Source organism: Saccopteryx bilineata, chromosome 2, assembly GCF_036850765.1.
Source record: "Saccopteryx bilineata isolate mSacBil1 chromosome 2, mSacBil1_pri_phased_curated, whole genome shotgun sequence".
NCBI classification, from domain to species: Eukaryota; Metazoa; Chordata; class Mammalia; order Chiroptera; family Emballonuridae; genus Saccopteryx; species Saccopteryx bilineata.
The window spans coordinates 305,244,272-305,259,000 of NC_089491.1; the positions used below are offsets into that span (position 1 = coordinate 305,244,272).

The following is a 14,729-nucleotide window of genomic DNA, read 5'->3' on the forward strand; positions in this document are numbered from 1 at the left end:
CATCAACTTGTTTTTCCACTTATCTATGCATTCATTAGTTGATTCTTTGTGTGTGTGTGTGTGTGTGTATGTGTGTGTATTTTTCTGAAGTTGGAAACAGGGAGGCAGTCAGACAGACTCCCGCATGCGCCCGACCAATCCACTGGGCATGCCCACCAGGGGGCGATGCTCTGCCCATCTCGGGCGCTGCTCTGCTGCAACCAGAGCCATTTTAGTGCCTGAGGCAGAGGCCATAGAGCCATCCTCAGCACCCGGGCCAACTTTGCTCCAATGGAGCCTTGGCTGCAGAGCGGAAGAGAGAGACAGAGAGGAAGGAGAGGGGGAGGGGTGGAGAAGCAGATGGGCGCTTCTCCTGTGTGCCCTGGCTGGGAATAGAACCCAGACTCCTGCACACCAGGCTGATGCTCTACCACTGAGCCAACCGGCCAGGGCCCATTAGTTGATTCTTGTATCTATCCTGACTGAGGATCAAACCCAAAACCTTAGGGTATCAGGATGACACTCTAAGCAACTAAGCTACCTGGCCAGGGCTTCTCAGCTTTTTTCTACTTTGGGTTTAGGATTCAGGTTTCTCCAGGTTCATAACTTAGTTAAAACTTGTCCATTTGCTTTCTAGCTTCTACTTTAAAAAATACTTTTTAATTTATTAATTTTAGAGAGAGAGGAAGGGAGAGAGAGAGAAACATCAATCTGTTCCTGTATGTGCCCTGACTGGAGTTCGAACCCACAACCTTTGTGTATCAGGATGATGCCCTAACCAACTGAGCTATCTGGCCAGGGCCCAGCTTCTACTTTTTTTGTTTTTGTTGTAGTACTGGTTCCTCTTGTTGTTATGGGGTTATGTTTTTAAAAATCCACTTTCTGTCATTTTATTGGTGTTCTAGGAGAGAACAAAAGTAGATCATTTTCATTAATTGTTTTATGCTCATCATTTTCTGGAAACACTTTACTATAGTAACTTATTTTTATTTATTTATTTATTCATTTTAGAGAGGAGAGACAGAGAGAGAGACACACACACACACACACACATACACAGAGAGAGAGAGAGAGAGAGAGAGAGAGAATGGGGGAGGAGCAGGAAGCATCAACTCCCATATGTGGCTTGACCAGGCAAGCTCAGAGTTTTGAACCGGTGACTTTAGCATTCCAGGTCAGTGCTTTATCCACTGCGCCACCACAGGTTAGGCCCCTGTACTAACTTAAATCCTCTCTTGTTATCATTTAAAGCCCTATTCTCCCCTATTTGCCCTTACAATTGGATATCTGAATACAATATGTATTTTTACCTGTAGGTGATTTAGAAACTATTCATTGTCCTTCACATCCTTTAAGATTTTAATGGCCCTGGCCGGTTGGCTCAGTGGTAGAGTGTCAGCCTGGCGTGCAGGAGTCCCCGGTTTGATTCCCGGCCAGGGCACACAGGAGAAGCGCCCATCTGCTTCTCCACCCCTTCCCCTCTCCTTCCTCTCTGTCTCTCTCTTCCCCTCCTGCAGCCAAGGCTCCATTGGAGCAAAAGTTTGCCCTGGCGCTGAGGATGGCTCTGTGGCCTCTGCCTCAGGCACAAGAATGGCTCTGATTGTGGCAAAGTGATGCCCCAGAGGGGTAGAGCATCGCCCCCTGGTGGGCATGCTGGGTGGATCCCAGTCAGGCACATGCGAGAGTCTGTCTGACTGCCTCCCCATTTCGAACTTCAGAAAAATACCAAAAAAAAAAAAAAAAAGATTTTAAGCAACAGGAAACAAATGATCACTTTCCTCAGCAGATCAAAAATGGAGATGAGACATAGTCATACATATTAAAAATTATGTATGTAGGGTAGTTACTGCAGCATTATTTGTAACACTAAAAGGCTGCAAAAACACCTAATGGTCTATCAATAGAGGTCTTGTTAAATAAACATCCCAATTCGTATGGTAGTATATCATACAGTTAAAAAGAATAAGGCAGGCCTAACCAGGCGGTGGCACAGTGGCTAGAGCATCTGACTGGGATGCAGAGGACCCAGGTTCGAAAACTCCAAGGTCGCCAGCTTGAGCGTGGGCTCATCTGGTTTGAGCAAGGCTCACCAGCTTGAGCCCAAGGTCACTGGCTTGAGCAAGGGTTCACTCAGTCTGCTGTAGCCCCCCAGTCAAGGCACATATGAGAAAGCAATTAATGAACAACTAAGGCACTGTAATAAAGAATTGATGCTTCTCATCTCTCTCTCTTCCTGTCTGTCCCTATCTATCCCTCTCTCTGACTCCCTCTCTGTCTCTGTCAAAAAAAAAAAAAAGTAAATATAAAGTACTAATGAATAGTTTTTAAAAGGATGAGCTCTATGTCCTTTACCTGACACAATGTCCTCCCTCATTACTCCCGTCAATCCAAATTTTCTTGTGTCTTTAAGATAGATATTAATTCCTTGTTCCTTTTCTGGACAATTTCAGTCCTAGTATTCTCTCATCTGATCTCCTTTGTTAGAAATTACTGTGTGTGGCAAGTCATCACACATTGCTTTGTTACATGTTTCTTCTTCATTTAAAAAAATTGTATCAACTCCATTTGTATTAAACTTTCCACTTTGTATTTTCGTTTCTGTTTTACTGAGTCTTTTATGGGTTGCATGGGGGTCTTGCAAAGATGAGGAATGGCCAGTGAAGAATATATGAGCAAGTAAAAGAGAATACATGAGAAAGAGCCTGAGGCTCTCTCTTGACCAGGAGACTTCAAAGGCTTTTACCAAGTCGAGATTCATGTGAACCAGTGACTCCTTTTTATAACATGCTAAAGGTGAAACCCTTCACATTTTACATCGAATTAATCCAATGATCATGACAGTACTTACCTAGGAGCACTTGCACTGAAAGGATGAGATGTTGGGAGACAAAAGTGAAGGCTTTGAATCAAGATTCAAAATTGTAGAGCCCTTTAAGATCAATTATATAGTTGAAACCCTTACTTCATAGGTCCCAAGGCAAGGCATTGCGGAGTTCAGACTCAAACTCAAGTCTCCCCTTAAGTTCAGTTGAGGAACTAAATTATTTAGCCTGTTAGAGAAATATGGCTTGGGTGAATTATGGGGTTTTTCTACACCAAGAAAGACAAAGACAGGAGGGCTCTGTCGGGAGAAGAGGGGAGAGAAAGCAGGAGGCGAAAAAGAGGTGGTTATCAGGTTTTATCTCCTCCGTCATTGTGTTCAGGGTTCCTTGACAGTCTGTGTGAATGTAAGTGTTCTACTTATATACTAGAATAAGTCAAGTTAAAATCCTCAGAACCTGTTTGAAAGGCTACAAACCTCAACTTCCCCTTAACCGGCTTGGTCTGTCTACTTCAGGAAACCCAAATGAACTTCAGTTTAAAGCTCTTGAACGACCCGTTCACACCTCTCCCCCCCTTTCCCACACCTGGAGAAGGAAAGTCAGAAAAGAAGGACGCAATACAAACATGAAGGATTTCCCTAATTCCAGGGTATTTTTAGCCAGTTCCACAGTATCTACTGTATGCGGAAATTCAGAGCCATTAGGGTAGCCACGGAGATATTACTGGCCTCCGCCTTGTTTCCTTCCTCTCCTTAGCTATTAAAATCTTTTGCTCTGGTTTCTGTAATGGATCCCACTTCTGCTGGCGTCCGGGTCCATAAGCTCCTTTCTCTGCTCAGAGACACTTATGTAGGGAATAGGAACAAATTTTTAAACGAGGAGAGAGTGTAAGCACAGGAATCGTGAGGTTTATACCAACGGGTGATGAATCCAAGTCACAGTCTCCTGGTTTGGACTACAAGTCCCAGGAGACACCGCATCCACGGCGCGTTTCAGCGATCCTTCCCTCACTCTTTTGGATCTTGGAGATAAAGGTTCCGTTCGCGGCGCACTGCAGGATGGTCTGTTTTTAACTGCGGTGACGGAGTTGGGAGCCCGGGCGATTGCAGGCGGAGGCGTTAGGAGGCGGATTCCTCCTCCCTCAAGCACTAGAGGGGCGGGAGGAGGGAAGCCAGGCCAGTGGGCCGGGGACCGAGCCCCGAAAACCGAGCGGGCTGAGGAGATGGAGGGCGAGGGGGTGCGATGGGGCAGTGAGCCGGTATCGGGTCCTGGCCCGGGAGGCGGCGGAATGATCCGGGATCTGTGCCGGAGCTTCGGCCGCTACCGCCGCTACCTGGAACGGCTGCGGCAGAACCTGAGCGAAACTCAGAAGTTCTTCCGCGACATCAAGGGCTCCCACGACCACAGTTGTCCGTCCTCCCCTCCAGGCAGCGGTGGGGCCCAGCGCGCCCCTGCCGGCGATGTCGCCGAGGCCGGGCTGCAGGCGGGTAAGGAGGACAGGAGAGAGGGCCGGAGAGGCAAGCTGGAGCGTGGCCGCACCCCTGCCTGCAGAACAAGCCCGGGGAGAGCTGGAAAGGAGAGAAGGGCCGTGTGGTCGGGCCCGTGGGCCTGCGCCGGCCGAATCCGAGATGCCTTGGGAGGGCGTCCCTCTGGGTTGTGGGAGAGGCGAAGGGTGGCGGGGGCTCACTCTGGGGATCCTGGGGGCAAGGGGCGCACAGATGCGGGAGTTCCTGGAGCAGGATCCGGGGGATCGGGCTGTGCGCGGGCGGGGGCAAGGGGCCGGTGTTTGGGGAGGGCAGGGGTTAACTCGAAGAGTGGGGAAAAGTTGGGGGCTGGGCGGTTTTGGATCTGAGTCGCAGTTTAAGGATAGAGAGATGGAAGAGGGGCAGGAGGCAGAGTGCCCGAGGAGCCTGAAGAGGCCAGGGAACTGTAATGGGTTGAGCGTGTGTGTTGTGTTTGTTTATGTGTGTAAAATGCTTTTACACCAATCTTGAGGCGACTCTGAAGAAGTAGGGACTGGAGTCGCGATGGGTCTGGGGTCGCTAAAGGAAATGATAGCTGATGTGTGCAGGGAACTGCCAGAGATGTTGCTTGTGCTTATGGTGAAGAAGTTAGAGAGGGAAGGGATTGACTTCTTGATTTGATTCTCTCTGGGATGTGTAGCCCTGCAGCACTTAGAATCGTTCAGGAGGGTCTTTGATCTTTCCTAGTTTCTTGCTTCCTCTTAAACTCGTGTTATTGGTGAGAACTGGAGGGTTTGGTTTGTTAACTACTATGTCTAATTAGGTAATAACCTAGGTTGGAAGGGATCGCATATAGACAGATACCTTGGGGACAACATAGCAAAGAAGTCAGTGGGTTTCATTTAGTGATCCTCAGACTTAAGTATGGATTAAAATCAAATTAAAATAAAAAGTGTTGCAGGCTCTATTCCACACATTGATTGAGTAGTGGGTGGGTCCTAAGAATCTAAACATAAAAACATCTTGGGATTCTGATGCAAGTGGTCTGCAAACACGCTTTCAGAAACACTAATCAAGAGGCTGACAGCAAATTTAAACAGAGGCTGAGAATGGAACAAATTGTTAAACTCATCATGATTTATGTTTAGTAGCCTAAATTTGAGAGTCCATAAATATTGATAAGGTAAAATAGTAGGATTCTGATAAGGTCCTAAATGATACTCTTACAAAATTTAGTTGGCCTAGATGTAAATAAAAAAACTCATGGGATTTTACCTCATGGGATAAATATGAGGAGAATCACTAGTGTCAGAGAGAGGGAGAATCCCCCCCGCCTTCTTTAGTTCTTACGTGGTAAGATCATAAAACGAGGCTCAAAGAAATGATCAAACCAGGCACTTATTTTACTTTTTAGACAAACAAATTTGTGACAAATTAACAGAAGAAGAAAGTTATTGCTTATTAGAAAGGAATCTATGCAAGGTTTGGGTATTTGTTAGTGAGGAATTTAAGCAAAATTTGGACTTGAGTAGTAAGTAAGGTGAAGGCATTAGAAGACTTGTTTATACAAGCTTTGACTGGATTCTTTTAACTCTTGGGTTAAGGTTGTCTCAGCCCTCTGGAGCTGGGAGGCCACCTATCACATGGGAGATTTAAAAAGGGGCCAGAGATGCCTGGCCTGTGGTGGCACAGTGGATAGAGCGTCCACCTGGAATGTTGAGATCGCCATTTCGAAACCCTGGGCTTGCCGGGTCAAGGCATGCATGACAAGCAATCAATGAACAACTAACTAAAGTGAAGCAACTATGAGTTGATACTTATGATCCCCCCCTTCTGTAAAATCAATACATAAAATCTTTAAAATAAATGAATAAATAAATAAAGGGGGACAGAGAGGTCAGGGTTTTTTCCTTAGACATGCCATTTTTAAAGTAACTTTAATTCAAAATACTTAACATGCCATTGTGGAATATCTTGGGGTGGCCCATCCTGGGCCCCTGATATTAGCTATTCTGAAATTGTAGTTTTGACATCTTATGCCCAGAGATTTGCTGTTCTGAAAATGAGCTATAGAGGGGACTGATTTCTTTTTTTTTAATTTTTTTTATTTTTATTTATTTATTTTATTTTATTTATTCATTTTAGAAAGGAGAGAGAGAGATAGAGAGAGAGAGGAGAGAGAGAGAGAAGGGGGGAGGAGCAGGAAGTATCAACTCCCATATGTGCCTTGACCAGGCAAGCCCAGGGTTTCGAACCGGCAACCTCAGCATTTCCAGGTCAACACTTTATCCACTGCACCACCACAGGTCAGGCCTAGAGGGGACTGATTTCTGTGATACTGTCAGAAAACAGCCGGTGAGAAGGGCTAGTGTGTTTAGAAATGAACCCCAGAATGTGTACTTGCACCCTCCCCCTTTCGTAGTGCTTTCTGCTGGCTTTCTTTGCTCACAGGGTTTTTTTATAGCTTATCTGAAAAAAGTCAAAAACCTCCGTTGCTGCTTTTTTTTTTTTTTTTTTTTTTTTTTTTTTTACAGAGACAGAGAGAGATAGACAGACAGACAGGAATGGAGAGATGAGAAGCATCAATCATTAGTTTTTCATTGCGCATTGCAACACCTTAATTGTTTATTGATTGCTTTCTCATACGTGCCTTGACTGCGGGCCTTCAGCAGACCAAGTAACCCCTTGCTTGAGCCAGCGACCTTGGGTCCAAGCTGGTGAGCTTTGCTCAAACCAGATGAGCCCTCGCTCAAGCTGGCAACCTTGGGGTCTCGAACCTGGGTCTTCCGCATCCCATTCTGATGCTCTAGCCACTGCTCCACCGCCCGGTCAGGCTGAATTACTATTGAGAAAAAAATCAGGAGAGTAGATTCAGCTCAGAGAGGTGGTGCTTTTCAAGGTTGGACCTTGTGTTTATTCTTTAAAAGCCAACTTAAGAATACAAGTGCACCTTTGTAGTTTGCCTCATTGGCTTTTCTAGCTGACTGCATTTTAAAAATCTTAGCGTTTTTAAACTCTCTTCATCCTCTGTCCACCAGAAATAAAAACTGAGAAAGGGTCCAGATGACAGCACTGGGAGCAGTTTGATTTTCTTCCCTAAAATACTTCCATTCCTTTCAACATGGAGGGTTTTATCTTTGGAGGGAAAAATTAGTGAGGTGTCACTTATAAATGTATATTTTGGGAATGCTCTTTTCCCAGTGTAATTGCCCCCTGTGTAATTGTTTAGATAATTGTTTTAGAACGTAGAAACCACTCCTTAAAAGACAACTAGATCTTGTTTTTTCTTACAGGCCATCTTTGCAAGGTCATGTTCATTCAGAGACTGTCTCAACTTTCTTTTGTGAATGTTGGTTTCTAGTTAGTAGGAACTTGGAATGTTAAGAGAAGGGATACTCAGTTTTTAACCCAACAACCTTTAGAAGGTTTTAAGCATATCAGGATGGGCTGTGCTTCTGGTGTGAATGTAGATTTGAACAACTGAAGATCATGGATTTACTGTTTTTATTATTTTACTTTTAACCACAAATTAGATGGGAAAGACCCCCCCCAATTATGCTTTCTTCTTACTTTTGACAGTTTTGTGTTCACTGGGGACTGTGTAGAGCAGGGGTCCCCAAACTACAGCCCGCGGGCCGCATGCGGCCCCCTGAGGCCATTTATCCGGCCCCCACCGCACTTCCGGAAGGGGCACCTCTTTCATTGGTGGTCAGTGAGAGGAGCACATTGACCATATCATTAGCCAAAAGCAGGCCCATAGTTCCCATTGAAATACTGGTCAGTTTGTTGATTTAAATTTACTTGTTCTTTATTTTAAATATTGTATTTATTCCCGTGTTTGTTTGTTTTTTTTACTTTAAGATATGTGCAGTGTGCATAGGGATTTGTTCATAGTTTTTTTTATAGTCCGGCCCTCGAACGGTCTGAGGGACAGTGAACTGGCCCCCTGTGTAAAAAGTTTGGGGACCCCTGGTGTAGAGAGTGCAGGGCAGGGCAAATGTAGGTTTACAGTTGTTCGTATAGAAAATAACAATAATAATAATACAAGAATAAACTGTTTTACATACAGCTGTAAATCTACTTTTGCCACACCCTGTATATAATGCACATGATGTTTTAAAAGTTAAAAAGTAAACGGAATAGAACTCTAAAATGAGAATAGCTAGCCCTGGTGGGATCACTTGGTTGGCTAAAGTGTCATCCCAATCAGCAAAGGTTGCTGGTTTGATTCCCAGTCAGGGCACATACAGAAACAGATCAATGTTTCTTTCTCTTCCCCTTTCTCTCTAAAGTCAATAAAGAAATTAAAAAATAAATAAAATGAGAGCAGGTTGGCCTCTAACAAAGAAAACTGGATTATAAGTGAAATTTCCTTGAATGAGTTTCCTTGCTGCCTTCTTTTCAGTTAACTATGGGGCTTGAGAGCCCTCTGTCAATTTTCCTGTCAGAGGGTTCATAAATTTGAGAGCTTTTGAAGAAAGAATGGACTATTGGGTTAGTTGAAATCAGTCTTTCCCTTTTATACTTTCCTCCTAAGAAAGAAAAATATATATATTACCAATATTATGTGTATCTATTTGTTTATGTTGGATGAGGGATGAAAAGGACCTAGAAGACCTGAACTTGGTCCTCTAGAAAAGTATAATCTAATCTCAACCATGTACATAGTTAAGGCATGAAGCAGAAAAATGGCAGAAAGCTGAAGTATTGCCAGATTATAGGCATTTTATGTGAATTATACATCTTAGGTTTTAAGAGCTCTTTGCCTTTGGCTAGCCAACAGCCTGATTCTCCCACATTCTTCACCCTCTTTATGTCGCACTTAGTGTAAACAGGTTGCCAGAATGAAAAAGAAGAGGAAGAACACTAGTATCCTAATTTAAAGTAGACATTTTTCTTGGACTCCCTAGAAGTTTGTATGGATAATAAAGTTGAAGTGGCTGAGTGACATCTAGGGAAGGGACAGAAAGTTGGGAGAGAGAAATTCTTGTCAGCCTGGTGTCATAGGGCTGCCATCTTCATGGAGCCGAGGATGGGGAGCAGTTGAGGTTGTGGGATGAAACAAAAAGAGACGGGGTGGTTGTGTTTTCTAGTAGTTTGCCATGGTCTGTTTAGAGGAGCTGCCTCAGCACTTCAGTATAAGCTCAGCAGATATTTATATTACCTTAGACAAATAAAACCCCATTTCCCCAAGTACATCAAAATTTTCACTGTCTCTCAATTTTCTTCCTGCTTGGAAGCAGCAGATAGTGCTTCAAAGCAAGCACAAGCATTTGCATCAGACCTGGGTTCCGGTTTTGTTCAGCCTATTATTAACTGTGTGTGTGACTTGTGGCAAGTTACTTAGCCTGTTTGAGTCTTGGTTTCTTCATATGTAAAATGGGAGTGATACAGAATGCCACATATTTATAATTTCATCTATATGAAATGTCCAAAATAGGCAAATTGGTAAGAGAGAGAAAAGTAGATTAGTGATTGCCAGGAGATGGAGATGGAGGAAAACGAGGAGTGACTGCTAATGGGTGTGGGATTTCTTTGTGGGAAATAAAAGTGTTCTGGAATTAGATAATAGGGATGGTTGCATAATTTAGTGATGCGTGAATTATCTAAATAAAAACAATGGAAGTGATAATGTCTGCCTCACAAAGCTGTTGTGATCTTTAAAGATAATATATCATACATCATAGCACTTAATACAGTGGTAGTCAACCTGGTCCCTACCGCCCACAAGTGGGCGTTCCAGCTTTCATGGTGGGTGGTAGCAGAGCAACCAAAGTATAAATAAAAAGATTTAACTATAGTAAGTTTTATAAAGATTTATTCTGCCAAACATAGCGAAAATTCAACATAAAGTACTTGGTAAGTCATTATTATATGCTTTAACTTGCTGTAAGTCTGCTTTATAAATTATATAAAGTAAAGTTACTTCCCTACTTTATAAATCACCATTACTGTGGAACCAGTGGGCAGTTAGAAAATTTTACTACTAATAGAGATACAAAAGTGGGTGGAAGGTATAAAAAGGTTAACTACCCCTGACTTAATACAAGCATGTAGTTAGTGCTAAGCATATGTCGCTGTCTGAGCATGCACACACTGTGTGTGTGTGTGTGGTTGGTGAACTAGAAAGTTGAACCTGATGGGTTAGGGGAGAAATAAGAGAAGCAGAAAGATAGAATGTGGGACACGACAATTTTTAAAAGATACTTATTGATTTGTTGCTCCATTTACTTATGCATTCATTGGCTGATTGTGTTACATTCCAGGAGACAGACCACAGCAAACCCAAATTGAATTTTATAAGTTTTATTGCAGACCTGCACAGAGACTGCAGGCAACCCACGCAAGGGAGCACTGCAGCCCGAGCTTCTAAAATGGCTCCTTTTTATAGGGTGGCTATCTAGGCTGAGCAAGCATTATACAGAAGCAGATGTGGCAGTTAGCTATTCACTAGGGAGGTCGCGCGCAGCATAGCAACGGGGGGGGGGGGGGTATAGCTCAGTGGAGAATTTCAAACATAAACTTCTGATAAGGGTCCCTGACTCATAGAATGCAGGATGTTGGGTCTACATTTCTAACGGTTGTTTATCTTTTTTTTTTCCTCTAGCCATGTACTGGATGTACTCAGTTTTCATGGCTGATGGCCTGCACCACTTGTCCTAAGATGTCACAGGTTGCAGTTAAGTTGATGAGCAAGAAGATGAAAAGGGGCCCAGTAGTCACAAAATAGATGATCAGCTTGCATTGACTCTGCACATATATTGAGGGATAAACTTAAAAACCTTGAGACCAGACTATGTTTTTTTTTATTTTTTTTTATTTTTTTTTTATTTTATTTATTTATTTATTTTTTTACAGAGACAGAGAGTCAGAGAGAGGGATAGACAGGGACAGATAGACAGGAACAGAGAGATGAGAAGCATCAATCATTAGTTTTCTGTTGTGCATTGCAACACCTTAGTTGTTCATTGATTGCTTTCTCATATGTGCCTTGACCGCGGGCCCTCAGCAGACTGAGTAACCCCTTGCTTGAGCCAGTGACCTTGGGTCCAAGCTGGTGAGCTTTTGCTCAAACCAGATGAGCCTGCGCTCAAGCTGGTGACCTCGGGGTCTTGAACCTGGGTCCTTGGCATCTCAGTCCCACGCTCTATCCACTGCGCCACCTCCTGGTCAGGCAACTTTTTTAAATTTCTTAAAATTGATTTTAGAGAAGGGGAAGAGAGAGAGAGAGAGACATTAAATTGCTGTTCCCCGTATCCATGTGTTCATTATTGATTGTTATATGTGCCCTGACCGGGGATTGAACCCACAGCCTTGGCATATTGGGACAATGCCCCAACCAGCTGAGCTACCTAGAGCTAGGACAGAACAGTTTTGAACAGGAACCGGATTTAAGCCCAGGTCTCTAAGCTCCCAGTCTAGTTCTGTTTCTGTGACTCTTCCTTTGTTCTTTTCTGACCTATGGGAATATAAAATGTACCCCGGCAGCAAAGAGATTTTATTACAAATGCATCATAACCCAGGTTCCATAGCTTGCCATGGAACTATAATTTACTTCAGTGGGAGACTTTATCTGATTGAGTATAATGTGACACTACCTACCCAAGCCTTTTATTCTCATATCCAGTCCCTGCCGTTTAGGGTACCAGGCCCCTCTTTGCTGATCTTTGCTACCTCCATGTCCCCAGGAAGATATGGCCTCCCCAAACACAAATACTCTTCGCACCCTTTCCCTTCCTAATGTTCCTCTCCTTGGATAATCTGTTTCCCATGGCACAGAGAAGTCCAAAAAGGTTGGGATGGCCCTGGCTGGAAAGCTCAGTTGGTGAGAGCATAGTCTTGATAGGCCAAGGTTGTGAGTTTGATCTCGGGTCAGGGCACATACAAGAATCAACCAATGAATGCATAAATAAGTGGAACAACAAATAAATGTTTCTCTTCCCTTTCCTTGCTCTTTCTTTCTTTCTTTCTTTTCTTTCTTTCTCTCCCCCTCTCTCTCAAATCAATCAGTAAATTAAAAAGGTTGAGATAATTTTGTCTGCTCCTAAAAGACATTATAGCCTTAAGATTATTATTATTTGCAATGTTTAGGTTAGTCTTAAAAGTCATTACTGATTTCAGTATGGTTAATTCTTCAGACTTGAAAGTAGTTTTAATGCAAGCATGGATTTAAATAAAAATTCACTCTGGTATTTAAATTTTGTTTTGCTCTGTCCACTTCCTCAGTATCTTCTTTATTTCTTCATACTTCTGTTGCCTGTCTCACTAGGTTAAGGGAACAGTCTTTCTGCAATTAATGTACTTCACAAAAACACCTTTTGAAAATAAAATGTTGCCCTGGCCAGAGAGCTCAGTTGGTTAGAGCATCATCCTGAAGTGCAGAAGTTGCTAGTTTGATCCCTGGCCAGGGCACGTACAGGAACAACTCGATGTTCCTGTCTTTCTCTCTCTCCCCCCTTATTTTCTTGCTGAAATAATTTTAGAAAGAAAGAAAGAAGAAAGAAAGAAAAGAAAACCTCAAAAATATGTTATTGAAGTTAAGGGGAATATGAATTTTACCTTATACCTATTGCTCAAATCCTATAGGCTCTGGACATATAGATCATGCTTTTATTTAGTTACTTATGTTCATGATAGCTGTGGATGTATATATCTTATTCTGCTTACGAGATTTTGAACACGTAAGGATAAAGACTTGTACTCATCTTTGTATCTCCTTCAAATCCTGCCAGAGTACTTTGTACGTAACATGCAAGTATCTGTTCAGTTATTTCCATGGCTAGTAGATTTTGGAATGATGTCATGTCATTTCTATTTCAGAACTGCATTTTCCCCCTAAAACATAAGGCTTTTTGTAGATTTGCCCCATTTTACTCTTTCTATCCCTAAAAAAGAATAATGATGTGCATTTGATAGATGACTGATTAGGCTTGAGTTGCATTCTTTGCCAGTATCCCAGAGAATGATTTTTATGTCTCAAAGAATGAGTTGTGTGCAGATGCTCAGTACACCAGAGCTTCACCATGATATGAGAAGTAAATCCTTAATATTCATTTACCCAGCAAACCTTTATTAATGCCTGACTGTACTGGGCACGGGACACACAATGGTGAACCACTGTCCAGGTAATTGATATTTTTAATTCCAAGTTGATGTAATGAAAGAAGGAGTCATGTTTCATCATGTTCCTTTTACTGGATTTTCTACAGATTGGTTAACTGCTTAATTAACCATTGGCTATCTTGGAGGGAGAGGGGATAAGGCATATGGGAAGTTGTAAGATTAAATGGCATCGATAAAATAGGAGTTGAGATGCTTTACTAATTTTCTGAAAGAATTCCGGAAAGTTAGCCCCAAACCGTCTTTGATGGAGTAGTTATAATTGTCTTGTTTATCTGGCTCAAAAGCAGAATGCCTTCATGAAGATTATTTGACTGTTTGTCATCTTTATATCTTTCTCAGAGGTTACTCAGAAGGAAGCCAGTATGAAGAATATAAGGTTTGTAGGTAAATGTGGTTTGTGGTTTTTTCCTAACAGTTTTAAGACTTAAGGCGAAATTTGTTTCTTCTTGTAGAAAAATAGTTCACCTCTAGGAATGATGGGTTTTGCTTCCTACATGGTCCAGGGATCCAAATAGTGTCATTTATAACAAGGATGTGTCTATGGGGAAGATACAGTTTTTGTTATTGATCTTCAAAGGTCTGACTAGAGACCTTGTGGGATCTCCATCTAAGTCAGGGGTCCCCAAACTTTTTACACAGGGGGCCAGTTCACTGTCCCTCAGACCGTCAGAGGGCTGGACTATAAAAAAAAACTATGAACAAATCCCTATGTGCAGTGTGCATATCTTATTTTAAAGTAAAAAAACAAAACGGGAACAAATACAATATTTAAAATAAAGAACAAGTAAATTTAAATCAACAAACTAACCAGTATTTCAATGGGAACTATGGGCCTGCTTTTGGCTAATGAGATGGTCAATGTCCGGTTCCATATTTGTCACTGCTAGCCGTAACAAGTGATATGACGCGCTTCCGAAGCCGTGACGTGTGTGTCCCGTGTCACTGGAAGTAGTACTGTACATAAGTGCCGCCGCCACGCTTTGCGGCGCCGCCAAATCTTGTGCTCCTCTCACCGACCACCAATGAAAGAGGTGCCCCTTCTGGAAGTGCGGTGGGGGCCGGATAAATGGCCTCAGGGGGCCGCAGTTTGGGGACCTGTGATCTAAGTAATAGTCCACCTCATGCTTAAAAATTGATTCTTTGCCAAACAGGGAATCTGGTAATCTTGGGAATCCTGGAACTTGACACCTTAATAAAAGAGATGTAGCAGTGGCTGAGATATGTGTTGCTTGGTTAAAGCTGTACATCAGCCACATGTAATATTCTTCCAAAGTGCAATCCAAAATTCTGGAGAAAAGTTGATCAGCTCGTGAGGACCCATCAGTATCCCCTATGGACCCAC

The 14,729-nt window shown here is 42.8% G+C and overlaps 1 protein-coding gene across 2 annotated transcripts in view; it reads left to right on the plus strand.

Annotated features, from left to right (window-relative positions):
• Positions 1–3,754: 3,754 nt before the first annotated feature.
• Positions 3,755–14,729, plus strand: part of DSTYK (dual serine/threonine and tyrosine protein kinase) — a 64,817-nt gene continuing 53,842 nt past the window's right edge. Inside the window, exon 1 of one of the 2 annotated variants that reach the window (XM_066261576.1) lies at positions 3,755–4,288. In XM_066261576.1, the coding sequence (XP_066117673.1) occupies positions 4,024–4,288 (265 nt within the window). In that variant the 5' untranslated portion in view covers positions 3,755–4,023. The remainder of the gene's footprint in view (positions 4,289–14,729) is intronic. The other variant, XM_066261573.1, reaches the window with a different exon arrangement.